Source organism: Ornithodoros turicata, chromosome 2 (genome assembly GCF_037126465.1).
Source record: "Ornithodoros turicata isolate Travis chromosome 2, ASM3712646v1, whole genome shotgun sequence".
NCBI classification, from domain to species: domain Eukaryota; kingdom Metazoa; phylum Arthropoda; class Arachnida; order Ixodida; family Argasidae; genus Ornithodoros; species Ornithodoros turicata.
The window spans coordinates 19,243,246-19,262,962 of record NC_088202.1 but is presented as its reverse complement, the minus strand read 5'-3'; the positions used below and the strand labels follow the sequence as shown (position 1 = coordinate 19,262,962).

The following is a 19,717-nucleotide window of genomic DNA, read 5'->3' as shown; positions in this document are numbered from 1 at the left end:
CACAAGTCGTTCTGTTGGGGATGGTTATCGACTTCGTTAGATTTACGGTTCCATATTTAATGCAATTTAGTTACTCTGGCATCTGTATGAAGTCGTGTATTATCACGCCTCCCATTAATAGTGGTGTTGCTTTTTTATATACGAACTTTGTAGTTATGGTGATAGGAATCGTGACAGTACTCGCGGGCCGGCACATATCTGCTGCCGCATACAGCAAGCTCACGACGCCAGGGAGAGAAGGGCAGCATTGTTTCCCCCTCCATTCTCTTCTCTGCCTCCTAACCCTCTGTGTACCCGGAATCGGTACCGGAAACGGCCTCCCGCTTTCCCGCAAGTGGGTACGCGCCTTCAAGCGTGTTGCGCATCAAATCAGTGTTCCATCCACAGCGGAGAGCGACAGACATGGTTCGGTTGACCGCCAAGTTCGTCGTAGCTTTCTTGGCACATCTGGAGTTCTGTAAGTGGACGCTCGGTTACTGTTGCACCACCCCTTTTACCCCTTCAAGCCCTTCCATATAACCAGTTATAGCAGAGCAGGGTTTCTTCTAATCAAAAGCGTCGTTCACTATTTAGTTCGTAGTGGAGTTTAATGGGAATGTTCTAATTGGAAATACAAGTGCTGCGCGTACGGAAATCACTTTTGAGGTTTCCAATGAGGTTTCCAAGCGCGGTTTGGGTTTGATGCATGGGCAATGGCGCTACGAAACGCTGTTTCTTTGGGTACCTACAATATTGGGGTACCTGAATAGGTGACGACGGAGAAGCAACAAGAGATTATGTACCAACCGGCTCCTTTCGCAGCTTATTATTTATGTCTGGGTGCTCTATTATAAATCTGAGTCGCCCCACAGCGAACTGGCATCGCTCTGGCCAGCAGAAAGTGCATAGAGGAAAAGCCAGCTAAAAGTAGAATCAATTAAAACTAACAATGCTATTTAGAACGTCCATAAATGTTGTCCAAGTCCATAAATGTTGCACCAGAAACGAAATAATGCTGTTATAGCATGGTACCACTGCAAGTGCGAGAACCTTGTGCTCCCGGGGACGTTGGGGAAGTTCCTATCGTGAGAAGCTCCCGCCTTGTATTTCGTTGCGTGCACGGTAGGCCGTGCTCATTGGGTTCACTACAATTGGTCCGGTCTTTGCAAACGACCTCAGTATAATGGTCGTCAAGATCACCGCACGGGCTCCATGATTCTTAAAACAACCTCACCCGAATGAGGCAGGAAACTACCGACAGGTGGAGACTCTGAAATGATTAGAATATATGAGGAAGCCTGCGTTGCGAGAGAGCTTGAGTGACATTTTGTCGTGTCAGAAGAGCTAGCTTCCTCAGTATTTCCAGGGCGGTATTCTTGAGTCTGTCCGTGAAGCAGTGACGCAGCTCTCTCTGGTTTTAGCCTAACGCATTAGGGGTGCAGCTGTGCAGTGATATCGTTACACAGTGGGAGCTGTTATCTACAGACATATTGGTAGTTCCGTGGTCCTCGTAACTCGGCACAAAACGCCTCTGAAACGGGAGAGGGCAATACCGGTACCGAAAAGTGGGGAGAGGGTGCAGCACGTGGACAATTGCTCAGAGTTGCGGCAAGGCAGAAGATGGTGTAAGATTGTTGAAGTCGGCGTAGTAGATAGAATGCATCTCGTGAGGGGCACAGCCGACGATTGGGGAGTTGTCGCACAGAAAGTCCCAACGGAGAATTACGTCGTAAGAGCAAGCAGGGAGAACTAGGAACTCCACCGGTTAACACACGTCTTCAATTCCAATTCGGGCTCTGCATACTGCAACAGGAAAAATAGGTTTGCCTGCGGCACTACTCATTAGGGGGCCGGTCAAAGGAGCAGTCACTCTGTGTGTAATTGCTCGCACAAACCACGGGATATAACACAGACAGAGCAGCACCAGTGTCGACAAAGGCAAGAATGGGACGTTCGTCGAAATCAATAGGCACTCACCGCACGTAATGTTATGACTTCATAACATTGTGGGGTGAATCCGGAGGCGTTTTAGTCTCTACGACATCGTACCATCTCAATGACCAAAAAGAGACACTGAAATAAGCTTTTTGTGCACAAACTGTAATGCGTCCTGACTCCACCACACAAAACTGACGCTGAAATTCGCGTTACAGGGGTCGTAACCGTCCTTGAATTTTTTCTTTCATATTTTATGCAAAACAATTCCAGACTTTCTTTCTCCAGCACACACCAGAATGCCGTCCATTCGGAGCAACTCCTGCACCAACCAATTCACAAGAGGGACGGAGCAGGGTAGTTGGTACAAGTTCATATCGGCTTACTGCAGCAATAGACGCGGACAAGGAGTTAGAACATAAATGGGACAGACTACCTGCAGGTGGTTTGTTCCATTTATGTTCTAACTCCTTGTCCGCGTCTATTGCTGCAGAAAGCCGATACCAACTAATTCATAAGAAAATAAGGCAATAACGAGCGAACTCGTTTCGTTCACAGATCAACTGGATGAAATGCGTTGTTGACATATTGATCTGCGAAGGAGCAATATAGCTCGTTATTGCTTTTTTCTTGTTGGTTATTGGAGAAACTGCTTCTCATGGGTAGCCTGGCGATCTGCACGGGAGAGAAAGTCTGGATTTGTTTGCAAAAAAGTATGGGAGAAAAATGATGTCACAGAAGACACTGCGCTCATCCCGTTGCTCAAGAACATCGCTCTGGAAGTACAGAAGAAGCTAATTCTGTTGACACCATAAAATGTCGAACTGAACGCCTTGCCGCCATTGTACTGATGTTGTTAGCTACTCCTCAGGGTGCAGAAAGTTGACGTCACATTCATCGCCATTTTATGATTGATTCCTATGCGACCGATTGATTCTGTCCTTAAACGTGTAATTAATGATTGTTTATCAACTGCAGCAGCGATTCTTGTCAGTGGCGACCTCTCGTGCGAATGGGTCTTGATATTTGCAGGACGGTGTCTTGACTACACGCGTCTCACGGTAAGCAAGGCAATATAAATTCACTGGTCTAAATCTATGCAACGTTGTAGTGGATAAAACAATTCAACATAGAAGGAGAGCTGCATGGTGAGTTCTCTCCAACCGCCTTTATCGAATTAAGTTCATGCGTTGGAGATTATGTCAGAATAATGTCTCACAGACTAACATGTGAGTTGTAACAAGAGGCGGACTAGAACAAAACGTCCTTAGCGGGAAAATATCAGACCAGCTCACGAAGAGGCGGGAAGTGATTCACAAATTCAGGGTGAAATGAACTAACAATTTCGATTGAAGTAATTCACTTGAATCGTGATTTCAATCGCCGTTTTAAATGAATAATTTAAATCAGTAGTCAAGTGGATGACTTCGTAAGGACAAAATCACTCACGGATTCTCACAGGTTCGTGAATATTTTCAGTACTTATCATTCCGACTATGCTCAGAATAATAACTGAATGCTACGAACATGAAATGCAGATGCGTAGAACTAGTGGAAGGAATATGAACTCCGTCCGTCAGCGTGAAGTAATCGACCCACTGTGGAGTTGTGCACGATGTTCTCAGAAAGGAGGTCAGTATGACAACTACGCTCGATAGGTGGCCGCAGTGTAGACGTGTGCGCCAATGGAAGTTTGACTGGCGGCGGCGTCAGTGGGCACGAAAACACTAGTGAAGAACAGCAAAAATATGCAAACTACCGTCGTCGGGATCAAGAAAATAAATTCAACAACAACCTTATTTGGAGATGATGAATGGGTAGTTTCACTGCCAGGCGTGATACTCTACCCCAGTGCTCGTGGTGACGTGGGGAATGAAATAATGAGCCCCTTCACAATAAGGATCGAAGTCCTATGGTGTCCAAAAAGGTCAAAAGAGCGTTGAGGGCAGAGCGTTGGTGGGCTGGATTTGGCCATGGACCACGCAATTTCGAGAGAGAGAGGGCGAGAGTTCAGCTGATTAAGAGACTGTGAGAGTGCGGTTCGGGAAGGTAGTGTGGCAACGAAGAAGAATGTGCTCTTGGTCTTCTAGAGCACCGCAGTGACAGCAGCTGGGAGAGTCAAGTTGTCTGAAGCGCTAACGCCACTGAGCTGTAAAAGCCACATCGAGATGCATCCGATCAACTAATGCAGCACCTTGACGAGAGGTGTTCCGTGGCATGCGGAAAGCGAGCGTTAGATCAACCCTTTTAAGCATAGATGGGGGTAGGAGAATGTCAGTTGTCCATTGAGAGTTGTTCAATGTGAGTTGTGCATGAGAATGTTAGTTGTCTAAGAACGGAACGACAGTCTCCTTTCAGCAGCGAAGTACTCGTCAGTCTCCGAGACGAAAGGGTGCTTCTGCTGCGCTGCGCGCTCATTCCCTACGACACCACAATAGGCTAGAACCCACTGGAGAACGAGACGGTGTCCTGTTTCGTACGCAAGGTGGTAAGCCATTGAGGCTTCCGTCACTAGGGGTGCGGATAAGTGTCGTTGCCAGTATTTTCAACAGCTTGCAATGCACATTTTGAGTCACTGAAGACTGCCCATTCTCGCTGCGTAAAATCAACGATGTGCTGCAGAAAGAAAAGGCAGTCAGAGAGTTCCACAGCCGTTGATGAGGTAGGATGCGAAAGGCGTCGTCCTCGCATTACGCCTTCGGATGGTGTGACGAGCGCTGAGAACAAATTCGACTTCGCGAGAGCGCTGCAATACGCGTTTTCGCGTATTGCGAAACGTCAACCTAGCCGTCAGCGCACTTGCTGTCGAGGATTTAATAAATATTTTGGTCATACACTGCATGTCTCGATCCATATTCGATTTGAAACTTTGAAAAATCTGGCTTTTTGGTTATTTTGGTAAAAGTCATGATATTCTTACGGGCCTCCACATGAGGTGTGCTGCTAGAAGATGACCCGCGTGAGTACACGTGTAGCGGTGATGACGACGACGGTGGTGCGCTCTGCCCCTCACGCGCCGATATTCTGAGCGCCCTGTCTTGTCTGCAGCGGAACTCTTCCCCGCAGCGCTCCCGAATAAAGTACCATGTCACTGCCACAAACTGGTGACCTGGACTTGAACCGTGCTTCTCAGCCTTCCGCCGGCGATCACGTTTCTCCGCCGCGCGGCCCACAGCCCTCTACTTCCTACGATTCCACTATCTCAGCGGCATCGCAGGCACAGGTTCGCCTCCCACCTTTCTGGGCCCATGACCCCGTCCTCTGGTTTGTCCAGGTCGACAACTACTTTTCCATGCGGCGAATAACGTGCGATACGAGCAAGTATCAGTACCTAGTGGAAAGCTTCCCCCGTCGGCCGCCGCCGAAGTTTGCGATATATTGCACGCCCCCCCCCCCCCCACACACACCCAGCGATGCTTATACAGCACTCAAGGATGCCCTCATTACGCGGCTCATGACGTCGGAGCAGCGCCGCATTCAGCAACTCCTTTCTTGCGACGACCTTGGCGACCGTAAGCCCACGCAGCTGCTTCGCCACCTGCAATACCTTCTTGGTGATAAGGCTGCCACCATCGACTCCGCAATTCTGAGAGAAATTTTTCTACAGCGTCTCCCCAGCAATGTCCGCGTTGCGCTTGCTGCTGCCCGTTCTCTACCCCTCAACAATTTCGCCGAACTAGCAGACAGCGTGCTCGACATAGCACCTCCCTTGGTGGCAGCTTTGCCCGCCCCTGCAGACACGGTCACCACGAACGTTAGCTTGCTCCGTCAAGAAGTTTCAAAACTTACGGAGCTCGTTGCCCACCTTATGGATCAACCCCGGCCAGCACGTCGCTCACCAAGCCCTCGTCCTTCGGTCTGGCACCCACGGCGTTCGCCATCTCCCCCTCGCCGCAACTCTTCACGAGTGAACCCCGGTCTCTGCTGGTACCACCAGAGGTTCCGACGCAGGGCCCGTCGTTGTGAGCATCCTTGCACCTGGACCTCGGGAAACGGAACGACGAATCACTGACGGCCGCGAGTGATTCGGTTTCCCATGACGGCCGCCTATTCTTCGTCACCGGCAAGCTTTCCGGGACCCGCTTCTTAGTTGACACAGGAGCGGAAGTCAGCATCCTACCGGCTAAGCTCCGTGACAAACGAGACCGGCAGGCATCCACACCCCTCAGAGCTGTCAACTCCTCCCCAATTGCAACGTACGGCCAGCGCTCTGTAACGCTTGATTTTGGCCTTCGTCGACGTTTCCAGTGGCTCTTTTGGGTTGCGTCTGTGCGACATGCTATTATCGGTGCCGATTTCCTGCAACGCTTTGGACTACTAGTCGACGCCGGCCGGAGGCGCCTGATTGACGCGGTTACGCTCGGCGTGGCGTTGTTTTTATCACCTTTGCATCCCACCTTTTCCCCTCTACCGCCGAAAACAGTGTTCGAGGAGCTTCTGCACGAGTTTCCGGACGTTATCCGGCCCCCGCACGTCAACCAACCGGTGAAACACCATGTTGCCCACTTCATTCAGACAACAAGACCGCCTATCCACTGTCGACCATGGCGCCTTGCCCCCGAGCGCCTGAAGGTAGCTCGTGCTGAGTTCGAGCACCTGCTTCAGCTCGGTTTCGTCCGGCCATCATCAAGCCCGTGGTCGTCAGCCCTACACATGGTGCCCAAGCAGTCCGGGGATTGGCGGCCATGCGGTGACTACAGGGCACTCAACAACATCATTGTTCCTGACCGCTACCCGCTCCCGAATATCCAGGACTTTACCACCCACCTCCATGGCTGCAAAACCTTCAGCAAAATTGACTTGATTAAAGCATACCACCAGATCCCTGTTGAACCGGCTGACATCCCCAAGACCGCCATTACTACGCCGTTTGGGCTTTTTGAATACGTGCGTATGCCCTTCGGGCTACGAAATGCCGCCCAGTCTTTCCAGCGGTTTATAGATGAAGCGCTCCGTGGTCTTGCTTTGCTTCGCCTATCTCGACAATCTCATCATAGCGAGTGCGGACCCGCAGATACACAAGACCCATCTTCGTCAGCTTTTTGAACGTTTGAACGACTATGGCATTGTGATCATCCCCGCCAAGTGCGAGTTCGGCGTTTCAGAACTTAACTTCCTCGGCCACCGCGTCACTTCCGAGGGTATTCGGCCTCTGCCACGCAAGGTGGAAGCCATCCGCAAGTTTCCTCCGCCCACTACGAAACCGAAGCTGCGCGAGTTCCTTGGGCTTGTGAACTTCTATCGGAGATTTATTCCCCACTGCTCAACTGTCATCCACAGCCTGGAAGCCTTGGTTTCTTCCGCAGCGCCTCGTGCGAGCCTTGAGTGGACACCCGCTATTTCGGCCGCTTTCGACGAGATCAAGACAGCGCTAGCCAACGCATCCCTCCTTATCCACCCCATCCCCGACGCTCCAACATGCTTGATGGTCGATGCCTCAAACGTGGCCCTCGGCGCCGTCTTGCAGCAGCGTTCAGGTGGTATTTGTAAGCCACTTTCGTTGTTTTCCCGGAAGCTGAAACCGCACGAGGCACGTTATAGTGTAGCGGCATCGCCATTACCATTCCCGCGCACCAATAACCTAGGCGCGCGGGTAATAAAAACCTTTGCCTCGGCCAGCTCGGGCTCTAGTTCGACTGGCCTGGCTCTCACGGCAACCTGTGTCTAGTCTACCTCTTTCTCCGACAATAGCACCTTTGGCCGGGAGCTCTTGGCTATCTACAGCTCCGTGCGTTATTCCCAACACTTGTTGGAGGGCCGCAAGTTCTTCATCTGCACTGACCACCAAGCCCTAACCTTTGCCATCACCTCTACCTCCACCAACCATTCACCACGGGAACTCCGGCAGATGTCATTCATCTCAGAATTCACTTCCGACGTCCGTCACGTTAGCGCCAAGAACAACGCTGCAGCTGACGCACTTTCTCGCATTGCCATTGACGCCCTCTCGTTGCCGCGCCCGCCCTTACCCTCGCTTGTCGGCATCGCCGCCGCCCAAGCGGAAGACTCTGAGCTGCGGGATTTGCGCTCATCCTCTTCCTCTCTCCGTTTTGAGGACGATCTTCTACCTCTCTGCCAAGAACCTGTCACCTGCGAAATGTCGACCGGGTCCCGACGTCCATACCTACCACTACCATTCCGTAAGCCCGTCTTCGCCGCCCTGCATGGTCTTGCACACCCGAGCATCCGCGCCACCCAACACCTGGTCACTTCTCGTTATCTTTGGCCCCACATGAATGCCGACGTGCGAGCCTGGACCCGTTCCTGTGTTCCATGTCAGCGGGCCAAAGTAGTCCGCCATGCCATTCCCCCGCTCGGCCGTTTCCTTCCACCCGACGTCCGTTTCTGCCACATGCATGTTGATAGCGTCGGGCCGCTGCCTCCTAGCAAGGGCCACTCGTACTTGCTCACTTGTGTCGACAGCTTCACGCGCTGGCCTGAAGCTATTCCCATGCCCAATATGACGGCGGCGACCATAGCAGAAGCTTTCGTCTCCGGCTGGGTCAGCCGTTTTGGAGTACCCTCTACTATAACTACAGATCGCGGCCGACAGTTCGAGTCGGCGCTTTTCACTAACCTCATTCACCTCCTCGGCTCAAGACGGATTCGTACGACTGCCTACCACCCTATGGCCAATGGTTTAGTCGAGAGGTTTTATGGCCAGCTCAAAGCCGCCTTCCGAGCCTACCCATTCGGTGAGCCGTGGACTGAGATGCTCCCTCTCGTCCTACTGGGAATACGCTCGGCGCTCAAGGAGGACCTCGCGTGTACGGTTTCCGAGCTGGTTTACGGCACCACCCTGCGTCTCCCCGGCGATTTCTTTCCGTCGACTGATCGACCTCTGCCAGATTACACAACCTACGCTCTTCGCCTCAGGACGCTGATGAACAGTCTTTCTCCTACTCCGACCCGCACTGCTGAACCAAAGTCTCCGTTCGTGCCTCCCGACCTCGATACTGCCACACATGTATTCCTGCGGCACGACGCAGTGCGCAAGCCATTGCAGCCCCCCTACGACGGCCCCTTCAGAGTTTTGTCACGCTCTGACAGCCACTTCACGGTGCAGCTCCCCAATCGGCAGGAAGTTGTCGCCAAAGCCCGCCTGAAACCCGCTTATCTGGAGTCCGACACAACGCCTGTCCCTCCTGCACCTGCGTCGCTCAGCACACCGCCTCCACCACCACGACGGTACCAGCCCCGTGGACACCATGGACACTGGGCGCTTCCGCTTTCCCGAGAAGGGTGCCCATTGTAGCGGTGACGACGACGACGGTGGTGCGCTCTGCCCCTCACGCGCCGATATTCTGAGCGCCATGTCTTGTCTGCAGCGGAACTCTTCCCCGCAGCGCTCCCGAATGAAGTACCATGTCACTGTTATACACGCTTAGCGCGGAACAGGGTGGTACGCAGCCCCTGAACGCCGTCGTTTAGATCACCCAAGCAGGTCACAATATTGGACCCATACGGGCTGCGCATTTGCGATACAGGTTCCATATGGGGTGCGTTTTGCCAGGACTTCCCCCATATTGGCTCAAACTTGGCATATGGGCCCCGTATTGCCAAGTTTGAACCAACATATAGGGAAAATGCCGTCAATCTGGGCGCCATATTGCCCGTGTACACCCCATATTGACTGAAAATGGAGAAAACGGTACGTACCCGTATTGATATACTTGTAGCAAATGCCGAAGCAGTACGGCAAGATTGTAAGTTGAAGCGTGTGAAATGCCCAACTGAGTACGTCGTTACATCCAACAACGTCCCGCGGATGATACACATTCTTCGAAACAGTCAACATACGTGGCAATCCCACTGTGACATGCACTGCAACTCAGCAATTCAACTTTCTACTTGCTGCAAACGGCCGTGATCTTGCTTCGAGGTGCCAATCGGTCGAACCGACTGACAGCTGATGATGATGATGATTAGGATTTTAATGGCGCAAAGGCAACTTTGGCCATAGAGCGCCAGGACAATGGTATGAATCAAAGCTAGTTAAAAATAATCGATTTCATTCAAAGTCAAAATAGAAAAGGTAAAAAGTACTGAAAATATTTGCATGTTCATAGGTCGTTTAGGTAACCTATGTCTCTTAAAAAGTTGTACACATTGTTAAAACTGATGAGAGGCTCGTCCCCCAGCAAAAGCGCTGGGTGAAGAGGAATCCTATACTTGTAAAACAGTGAGAAGTGTTGTTGACGATGGTGTTCGTGATGAGTGCAAACTATGAGTATATGCGTAACGGACAAGGCTGTCCCGCAATGCTCGCACTGTGGTATCTGCTCGCCTCGGAGAAGATACCCGTGTGTTAAGAAGGTGTGTCCAGCTCTCAGACAGCTGAATAGAACTTCATTTAATCGATTTTCGAAGTGTTGTGCACACTGTCTTATCCGTGGTTTGATAGTGTGCAATTTGTTAAGAGTTTGCGTGTCCCAAGAGCTTTGCCATTCTTTGTTGATAACATGTCTGAGGTCTCTCAGGAGATCACTGAGAGGAATCTCAAATGCCGTAATGTCGGTATCCTGAGCAGCAGCGGCAGCACGATCCGCGCTCTCATTTCCCTTTATGCCTACATGGCTGGACACCCAACAAATGCGTAAACTGTGGCCCTTTCCTTGTATGAGACTCGCAAGATACTGTGCTCGTCTGACCAGCAGGTTTTTGTGCATGTGGAGACCACATATGGCATGAACTGCACTAAGAGAGTCGGTGTATATAACCGATGATGATGTGTGCGTTTGCAAGATATGGTTGAGCGCAACAATGATGCCATAAACCTCAGCACTAAAAATTGAAAAAATATTGCTTAAACGGTGTGGCTTTGTGTATACGCCAGATACCATGGCACATGATACTCCTGTATTTGTTTTCGAAGCATCAGTGTATATTTCCACATGGTCGCCAAAGTTTTGCTTGAGGGCTTCAAATTCTTGTTGTATTTGCAAGGCTGGGCATTTCTGTTTGTCAAATTTCAGAAGAGTTGTATCATGTTGTACAGGTGGATACCAAGGAGATACCAGCTTACTGCACAACAAGGGCGGTAGATTATAGCTCGTAAAATTGTAACGTTCTACATCCCGCTGGACACGAATACTAAATGGAGCCACAGCATTAAGAGACAGTTATTAACCTCAAGATAGTACATCAGTCGGTTGTTAACTATCCTCTCGAAAGTTTTTCCCAGACAGCTTGTCAGTGCAATAGGTCGGTAACTGGTTGGGTTTGAAGCATCCCAGGCTTCAGGAAGGGGATGACCGTTGCTACCTTCCATGTTGATGGCATTTGGCCCTTTTCCCAGACATTATTAAAAAACTTAAGCAAACATTCTTTAGATTCACTTGACAGGTGAGTGAGCATAGAATATGCAATGCGGTCTGGCCCCGGGGCACTGATCTTTACTGAAGACAGTGCTCTCAGGAGCTCTACCATGGTAAAGGGCTTGTTATATAGAAGGTTCTCACCACCTGTGACTGGAATGGCTTGTTTTTCAGCTTGTTGCTTTGCAGAGAGGAAATCCTTGTTGTAATGAGAAGAACTCGATATGTTATGAAAATGCTGACCGAGGAGGTCAGCCTGCTCGCCCAAGTTCTGACATGGGGCCCCATTTACCTGAAGTAAGGGGATAGGAAAGCCTGTATAATCTCCTTTAATTTTCCGAAGTCTATCCCAAACCACCTTTGATGGAGTGTTGTGTGTTAAGGAAGAGATAAAACTGCACCACGAAGAGCGCTTGGCCTGCTTTCTCGTCCATTTGGCTTTCGCCCGTGCTCTTTTAAATGCTAGGAGGTTCTCTGGAGTGAGGTATCTGCGAAAGATACCCCAAGCTCTGTTTTGTTCTTTGCGTGTTTTCCCACAATCGTTTGTCCACCAAGGTTTGGGACGCTTGGGGAGACGGCCAGATGTCTGTGGCACAGATTTCAAAACAGCATTTATTATTGCATTTGTTATAACATTATTCGCTTCTTCAATGCTAGTATCCTCAAAAGATAATGATACGAGGTTGGCTTCTTTCTGAAACAAGTTCCAGTCTGCCTCAGAAAGTTTCCATCGTGGAGGTCGTGACCTTAAAGAATTTGTTGGACCACGAAATTTTATAATGATAGGAAAGTGGTCACTACCACGAGGGTTTTGTTCAACTGTCCACTCCAGACATTGGAAGAGGGAAGGACTGCACAGTGAAATGTTCCCGACGACGGGGCGACTGACAGCGTGGTCGTTTGAGCGAAATCGCGCGTCCTACAACTAATGGGTATGCGCGACACTCGGATCGGACGTTTCATTCCGCATAAAATGTCGCTGGTTTCTCTAATGACAATGGAATTGCAGGAAGTCAAGTAAAAAACGCAATGTTTGATAGGAAGGAATGTCTGTTCTGTAATGCAAGGTGCTTCCATGATCTTGTCTGCACGTGCGGCGAGTTCCCCGATAGGCAAATTTGTCGCGCTGGCCAGCAGCATTTGAACTGTAGAAGGAAGGCGCTGTAGGAGAAGTTCCTTCAACAGCGGTTCGTCAATATTTGAGGCACGATCCCCTAAAAGGTTTCGCATATGGCGCATGAACTGAGATGGCCGTCTGACACCAAGGTCTTCCGCTGACAGACGTTGTTGGAGTCGTCGCCGTTCGGAGGCTGTTGTTCGTTGAATGATGGAGGTAGAGTGGACCCACAAAGAATGTCAGCTACTTCGGCGGCGATGTCCGGGGGTAAAACAGAAACTACGTGATAGTACGTGGTAGTTTTGGACGTGATTCCTGCCAGGAGGAACTGGCAATCGACCTGGGAGAAGTATACGTTAGGGTTAGCATTATAAAATTCCAAAATCAAGCATATTATCAAGCATATATTCCAAAATATTAGCATTCCAAAATGAAGGAAGGCGGACCGCGACGTGTCCGATGCTGGGTCGTGAGCTAGGGTTGGCGCTGCCCCCGGTCTCTTGGTCGGTCATCGTTGTGAAATACAAGTGTTTGGCAAGTCGGCACGTTCGGGTCACCAGTTCTAGCGTATCGCTACAGAAAGACGACACGACTCGTGCGGCAGAAAGCGAGCGTTGGCGAATAAGAGAAAGTAGAGAAGCTTCTCCAAAGTCGTCGATCCGTCCATGAGATTGATGCGAGCGGAGGAGCAGATGCTTCTGGAAGCGTCGCTCGCTAATCGCCACGGCGTGTCGTGGATCTCAGGCTGTCGCTCGACGCCTGCCCGCCCGCTGCCGTTGTTCCGTGTTGTCGCTTCAAAGACGATACGTGGCATTGCCCCCTCCGTAAACGTGGCGTTGTCCCGATGCCTGAACTTGTGTCGAGGGCGCCAGAGCAGATTCGGCGGGAGTTCCGGGCTCTCGAGGTACTCGAGGTAAAGAAGTAGCCAATCTTCTTCTGGTTCCGGGGATCGTCCAATTTACCTGGAGTAGTACGGCTTGAGGCGAACGACGTGAACTATTTCAGGGGTATTTTTCAGGGGGTATTTCAGGGGCTGACTTGAGGTACTACTTCGTAGTCCACCTCTCCTATGCGTCGGAGTATTTTGTATGGGCTGAAATAGCGTTTGAGAAGTTTCTCGCTTAACCCTCGTCGTCGGATCGGAGTCCACACCCATACAGGGTCTCCTGGGCTAAACTGTGTGTTTCGTCGACGTAGATTGTACAGTGCTGGACAAAAGTTTACGGAACGCGCGAGCGGCGTATTTTCTCCTGGCAGAGACACCCTAGTGGCGAGCGGAAGGGGGGCAAGTCCACTCGTTCAAAGGGATGGAAGAGTGCGCTTGTGGCGACCCACCGTGGTAGCAGCGGTAACTTTGCTTTTGAGTGTAACGAACGCCAAAATTGTTTCGTTTTCGGTCTACTGCACCGAGCACGATTGGCTATCGCGGGAAGGAAGTCTCTCCGCTATCGGAGAGATAACAGGGCGCTAAGATGAATTGAGGTGACAACGGGCTGCAGTGTCTAGCTTTTTTCTTTTTTTATTATACAAAAACAGAAGAGCGTGTACCCTTGAACACACACACACACACAAAAAAAAAGAGGCGGGGGAGACGATACTGTCTCAATACATTGTCGGCCCCCCTTTCGCTGCAATAACTGAGGCCATGCGCACAGGAAGGGAAGCGTGTAGTCGACGGACAAGGTCCACGTCTTCACGTAGCAAGGATCACTCTGCTTGTATAAATTCCCAGAGTGCATCCTTGCTCCTTGTAGGCGTCCGTCTCTTGCTCATCCTATTCTTCAGGATGCCCCAGACGTTTTCGATTATGTTTAAGTCCGGGCTCTGCGCAGGCCATGTCAGCTGCATTACGCTGAGGTCGTCGAGAGGACTCTGCTCCCCTATGCTCTGGACGGGCCGTTCCCGGATGGGTGCTACCATTACCAGCATGATGGCAGCTCCGTCCATCGTAGTAAAACTGTCCAACGCCTACTCGACTACCTCAGCGTAACGCAGCTGACATGGCCCGCGCAGAGCCCGGACTTAAACATCATCGAAAACATCTGGGGCATCCTGAAGAATAGGATGAGCAAGACACGGACACCTACAAGGAGCGAGGACGCACTCTGCAAATTTATAGAAGCAGAGTGGTCCTTGGTACGTGAAGACGTGGACCTTGTCCGTCGACTATACGCTCCCCTTCCTGTGCGCATGGCCTCAGTTATTGCTGCGAAAGGGGGGCCGACAAAGTATTGAGACACTATCGCCTCCTCGGGCTCTTTGTGTGTGTGTGTGTTCAAGGGTACACGTTCTTTTCTTCTGTTTTTGCCTAATAAAAAAGAAAAAATACTAGGTACTGCAGCCCTTTGTCACCTCAATTCATCTTAGCGCCCTGTTATCTCTCCGATAGCGGAGAGAGTTCCTTCCCGCGATAGCTACTCGCGCTCGGTGCAGTACACCGAAAACGAAACCATTTTGGCGTTCGTCACACTCGAAATCAAAGTTACCACTACTACCACGGAGGGTCGCCACAAGCGCACTCATCCACCCCCTCTGAGCGAGTGGACTCGCCGGCTTCCGCTCGCCGCTAGGGTGTCTCTGCCCAGAGAAAATACGCCGCTCGCGCGTTCCGTAAACTTTTGTCCAGCACTGCACCTTCTCGTATCCTCGCGTTGTTGCTGTCCAATCCGTAGCCTGGCGAGCTTCCTCGGCTCGTTGGGTGAAGGGCATCGCGTTCTTCTTCACTGGGCTCGTGAAGCACCATCGCGTCGAGCATCGTTGCTGCATCATCTCTGTGCACAACGTGAAACGGCGTGAACCCGGTTGTTTCTTGGACTGCCGCGTTGTAAGCGAACGTGACGTACAGCAGTATTTCGTCCCACGTTTTGTGCTCTACGTCGACGTACATCGAAATCATGTCGGCAAGAGTTTTGTTTAGCCACTCGGTGAGGCCGTTTGTTTGTGGATGGTACGCCGTCGTTTCTGCGGTGGACGGTATGGCTGAGACGGAGAATTTCTTGGATGAGTCTGCTTGTGAATGCTGTTCCTCTGTCGGTGATTATGGTCGTGGGAGCTCCGTGCCGGAGTACAATGCATTCAACGAAGAACTTCGCCACTTCAGCGGCAGTCCCCAGAGGGAGGGGTTTTGTCTCGGCGTAGCGTGTTAGGTAGTCCACTGCCACGATTATCTAACGATTTCCGGAAGCCGATCGCGGGAAGGGTCCGAGTAGGTCCATCCCCATCTGCTCAAACGGTGCCGACTGCGGCGGAACCGGCTGAAGTTATCCAGACGGACGCACTGGTGGCGTTTTTCGGCGTTGACATTCCCTACACGTTCTCGCGTACTGGTGGACAGCTTTGGCTAGCTTTCGCCAGTTGTATTTTTCCCTTATGCGGGCCAGTGTTCTGCTGTACCCCAGGTGACCCGAAGACGGCTCGTCGTGACAGGACGCGAGTATTTCCGAGCGCATCCCTGACGGTACAACTAGAAGCCATGTAGCGCCTTGTGGCTCGTGATTCTGCTTGTAGAGGACAGCGTTACGTATGGAGAAGCTGGGGAGCGATCGTCTGAAGACGGCAGGGACGTCGCCAGCCCGAGTTTGCAGGTAGTCGATGAGAGGCCTCACTTGTGGGTCGCTGTGCTGTTCTGGAGCCATAGTGGTCGTACTGACCAGGCCCAGGAAACTGTCGTCGATCTCGTCGCCCCTGTCTGTTCTCTGGAGTAGTGCCCGCGACAAGCAGTCTCCGTCGTTGTGCTTTCTTCCCGACTTATAGGTGATGGTGACGTCGTACTCCTGTAGCCGAAGACTCCACCGTGCTAATCGAACCGACGGGTCTCTCAAGCCGGCGAGCCAGCATTGAGCATGATGGTCTGTCACTACTTTGAACGGGCGTCCGTTGAACGGGCAAGGCACTCCTTCTCTGTTGTCGAGTAGTTTTTCTCGGCCCTGGATAGCGTTCTGCTTGCGTAAGCGATGACACGTTCGAGGCCGTCTTGTAGTTGAATCAGCACTGCCCCGAGACCTTTATTGCTTGCGTCGGTGTGTATTTCAGTTTCGGCGTTGGGGTCGAAGTGTGCCGGCACAGGTGCAGTCTGGAGGCGTGTCTTTAATTCGTCGAAGGCCCGTTGTTGCACTTCGCGCCACTCAAAAGAAGCTCCATCATTCGTCAGTGCGTTGAGCGGTGACGCGGTTTTCGAGAAACTTCGGATGAAGCGGCGATAGTAGGCGCAGAGACCAAGGAAACTTCGTGCGTCTTTAAAGTGCAGCTCCGCTGCTGTTCCGAAAGTATGAAGACGTTGTGATATTCAGAACCGTGGTCCCAACTTCATTCATGAACGCACATTGCTTTCCAAATTTCCATACTCCTTCGTGAGAAATTTGAGAAAAACTACCGGGCGGCGGTTCCACTTGTGACGTCATACTTGGAACTGCGCAGATTGGATAGCCACACCTAGCCAGCTCTGCCTGGCAACCAGTTTGTGTTTACACTCCGTCATGGCCGCTGTATCGTGCTGAAATAGCTGTCACGAGCTATCGGGGACCACCGCACCGTTTTATCATGTTTCTTATAAGGAATACTTCGTCTTCGAGCACGTTCTCGTTCTCAATAGCTTTGGTGGTGCTTTCTGCACGCGCAGCAAGTCCGCGCATAGTTCGCTGCCAAAGCTATTGAGAATGCGTAAGTGTACGTCACACGTTAGATGTTAGGTCTTGTTGGTAGCATGAAGCACAGTGCGGGCACAGAATGTCCGCTCACGACGGCCGTCGTTGCACAACGAGGCCATCCTGTAAGGCTTGTTAAAGAAGACCGGCAAAACTATCTTTGAGGCTATTAACGACAGCAATTATCACGGAACACACCCAAAACCTTCACCTTCGCCCATAGATCTCCGCCATCGCATCGACGATTTGGCGCTAGCCAAGCCACGAGCGCGGCTAAGCCAGGACGAAGCCGGGATTGGTCAGGGTTTGCCGACCACAGGACCGCCGTGCCAAGGAAAGTTAAAAAATTGTTTTCTTAAAAACTACAAACAAATGGGTGAAAATTTTTCACATGTATGCTCCCTGTGCGGAAACGAACGCACAGCCCAAGCATGGCTCCATTCTGTCGCAGTCGAAAATCGGCGGAGCTGAGCTTTAACGTTAGAAGGAACAGGGTAATTGGCGATAGCCGCTGTCTTTCCGGGATCCAGGCGTATAGGGGAGGACGGCTGGGCCAGGGGGCGCGCCAAACCGTTGCCTTCAGCGCCACCCACGGCACCGTCGTAACTAAGGGCCCGTGTGCGACCCTTCATTAGTGTGTCAGCTGCGTTGTTGTGCTCGGTATCAGTTTGTTGCCTGTCACTTTCGACATGCTGCGTTTCTTTCATGGATTCGGAAAGATAAAGGAGGGTGGCCACTTCACGGAGGGCAACGTGCGAAAAGGTAGACGGCTGGTCAAACACGTATTTGCGGTTGAGGAGCGTGTCTGCGGTGACATGGATGTGAGCATCCTTGCCAAATGCGTCTCCCAAGTCAAGGACAGCCTCGTTTATGATATCACAATACAGGTAAGCACCTGGGCACAGTTTTGTGTAAAATGTACGAGCTGTTTTGTGCATGTGATGCATGTGTTTTGTGCATGTGAAACGTAGAGTGGCGACGTTAGTGGCTCTAGGCGTGGTGACTGCGTTTAGCCATTACAATTCACCGTCGCGTGCATGAAACTTGTGTTCGTGCGGAGGAGGTTACAATGCTGTGAGGAATTCTTCCCCCAGCTGGACAGCCGTACCCGGTTCCTCATATCTGCTGCGTGTACCTGCAAAGCCGGGGTGATCGGCAAGTGTAAGCATACCGCTGCCGTTTGTGCGTTCATAAACGAATTCCGTGAAGAGTCCTGCACGAGCAGGCCTCAACAGTGGGGCAAGCCATCAAGCAAGCCGATCAGGGGCGAAACCAAAACAGTAGATGAGATATTCCCAGGTTTGATTGCACTTCTGTTTCTGTGTTGGTCAGAGGGGATGCTTTTAACGTTGCAAACAAACGCCTTCGTTCTAAACTCAACCAACCAACCAACTTTTGCAGGTGGTTCACAAACATGCCCTGACAGTGCGCAGCCAGCCCCTCCACAGATGCTGCTGGATTCATATGGCATGGGCACCGAAAACAGCACGCTTGCCCGCATGCTGGTGCTGATGAAAAGAACAGAAACTGAGAGGGTGTGCAGAGATGTTCTGCAAGATCTCGTCGAGGACGTTGCAGAGAAGGTGGACAGGGAACATGTCACCGACCTGCTGCAAAGCATGGGCCACAGGAGAGCAACATGGCACTACATGGAAGTGCAGCCAGTTGAAAGCCTCATGCGAACGGGGACATCCACTGGACGGAAGAGGTTTTCACTAATGCCACGCGACTTCTTAGCGACGCTAAGTGATGCTGCAAAAGGCCTCTACCGACAATCTGTATGCTTGAGAACTGATCCGCTCTGCTTGGCACTGGAAACAAAGGGACAGGCCCATAATTCCAGGTAGGCGCTATAGGAACGTCTGTTTGAAAGTGTCATATTGCATTCTCTCTTTGAAAGCACAGGTGGCACGAGGAGCGCAGACTCCGGATATCGAGCTCTACCGCCCATCCCATTAGGACACGAAGGGGCAAGTTCAAGGAGCTGGCCGTGAGGATGGCATCAAGGACCACGTTCTGCAGTGCAGGGATGAAATACGGTATTGTCAGAATATTCATGATTACCACATGTGTTACATTTTATCTCTGTGCGCCTAATGTGTCATAAATATTTGAAGGTATAGCAACTGAAGCACGTGCACGGCAGTTACTGCAAGAACAGCTTGCTGCGCAGATCGCTGAGGTTTGTGAACTTCATTTTACATTCGCCATGAGATTCAATTCTATCTCTGCACTGTTTTAATTCAAACTGCAATCATTTGTTTCAGACTGGCCTTGTTGTAATGTGCACGCAGCCATGGCTTTGTTGCAGCCCAGACGGGCTTGTGAAGGTGGGGGACGACATCATGGTCACCGAGATCAAGTGTCCACACAGATGCCGAAACACTGCGATTGTGGACGACACTGGAAAGTCCTCTGTCGAGTACCTGGAGCTCGAGGATGGGCAAGTGACACTGAAGAAGAGCCATGCGTACAACACGCAAATTCAAGTGCAATTGTACATCCTCAACCTATCAAAGGCCATCCTCTTTGTGTACAGTCCTAAGCAGAGTGTGACCGTAATCGTTGCAAGAGATGACAGCTTCCTGTCTGAGCTAATTGCAAAATTGGAATATTTTTATTTTACGTATCTCATAAATGAACTTTCTTAGGAGCATGTAATCATGAAAATAAAGTAAATACACTTGTGGCTACATGTGTGGTGTGCAGGCGGATTTGACTAAATC

At 51.1% G+C, this 19,717-nt stretch overlaps 2 protein-coding genes across 3 annotated transcripts in view; both read left to right on the top strand.

The window, feature by feature from the left end:
- The first annotated feature begins 354 nt into the window (after nt 1–354).
- Nucleotides 355–19,717, top strand: part of LOC135383183 (uncharacterized) — a 78,588-nt gene continuing 59,225 nt past the window's right edge. Inside the window, exons 1-2 of one of the 2 annotated variants that reach the window (XM_064612762.1) lie at nt 355–457; nt 2,896–2,975. In XM_064612762.1, the coding sequence (XP_064468832.1) occupies nt 403–457; nt 2,896–2,975 (135 nt within the window). In that variant the 5' untranslated portion in view covers nt 355–402. Of the gene's footprint in view, nt 458–2,892; nt 2,976–19,717 lie in introns of both variants that reach the window. The other variant, XM_064612761.1, reaches the window with a different exon arrangement.
- On the top strand, nt 18,841–19,674 carry LOC135383182 (uncharacterized). The gene is made up of 3 exons (XM_064612760.1): nt 18,841–19,030; nt 19,109–19,173; nt 19,259–19,674. Exons 1-3 carry the CDS (start codon nt 18,988–18,990, stop codon nt 19,640–19,642), a joined length of 492 nt encoding a protein of 163 aa, XP_064468830.1. The 5' UTR covers nt 18,841–18,987; the 3' UTR covers nt 19,643–19,674.

Excerpts from the sequence above, each read along its gene's own strand:
- LOC135383182 (XM_064612760.1), top strand. The coding sequence starts at position 18,988 with ATGGCATCAAGGACCACGTTCTGCAGTGCAGGGATGAAATACG. Across the intron at positions 19,031-19,108 it reads CAGTGCAGGGATGAAATACG|GTATAGCAACTGAAGCACGT; the intron begins GTATTGTCAGAA and ends AAATATTTGAAG. Across the intron at positions 19,174-19,258 it reads TTGCTGCGCAGATCGCTGAG|ACTGGCCTTGTTGTAATGTG; the intron begins GTTTGTGAACTT and ends CATTTGTTTCAG.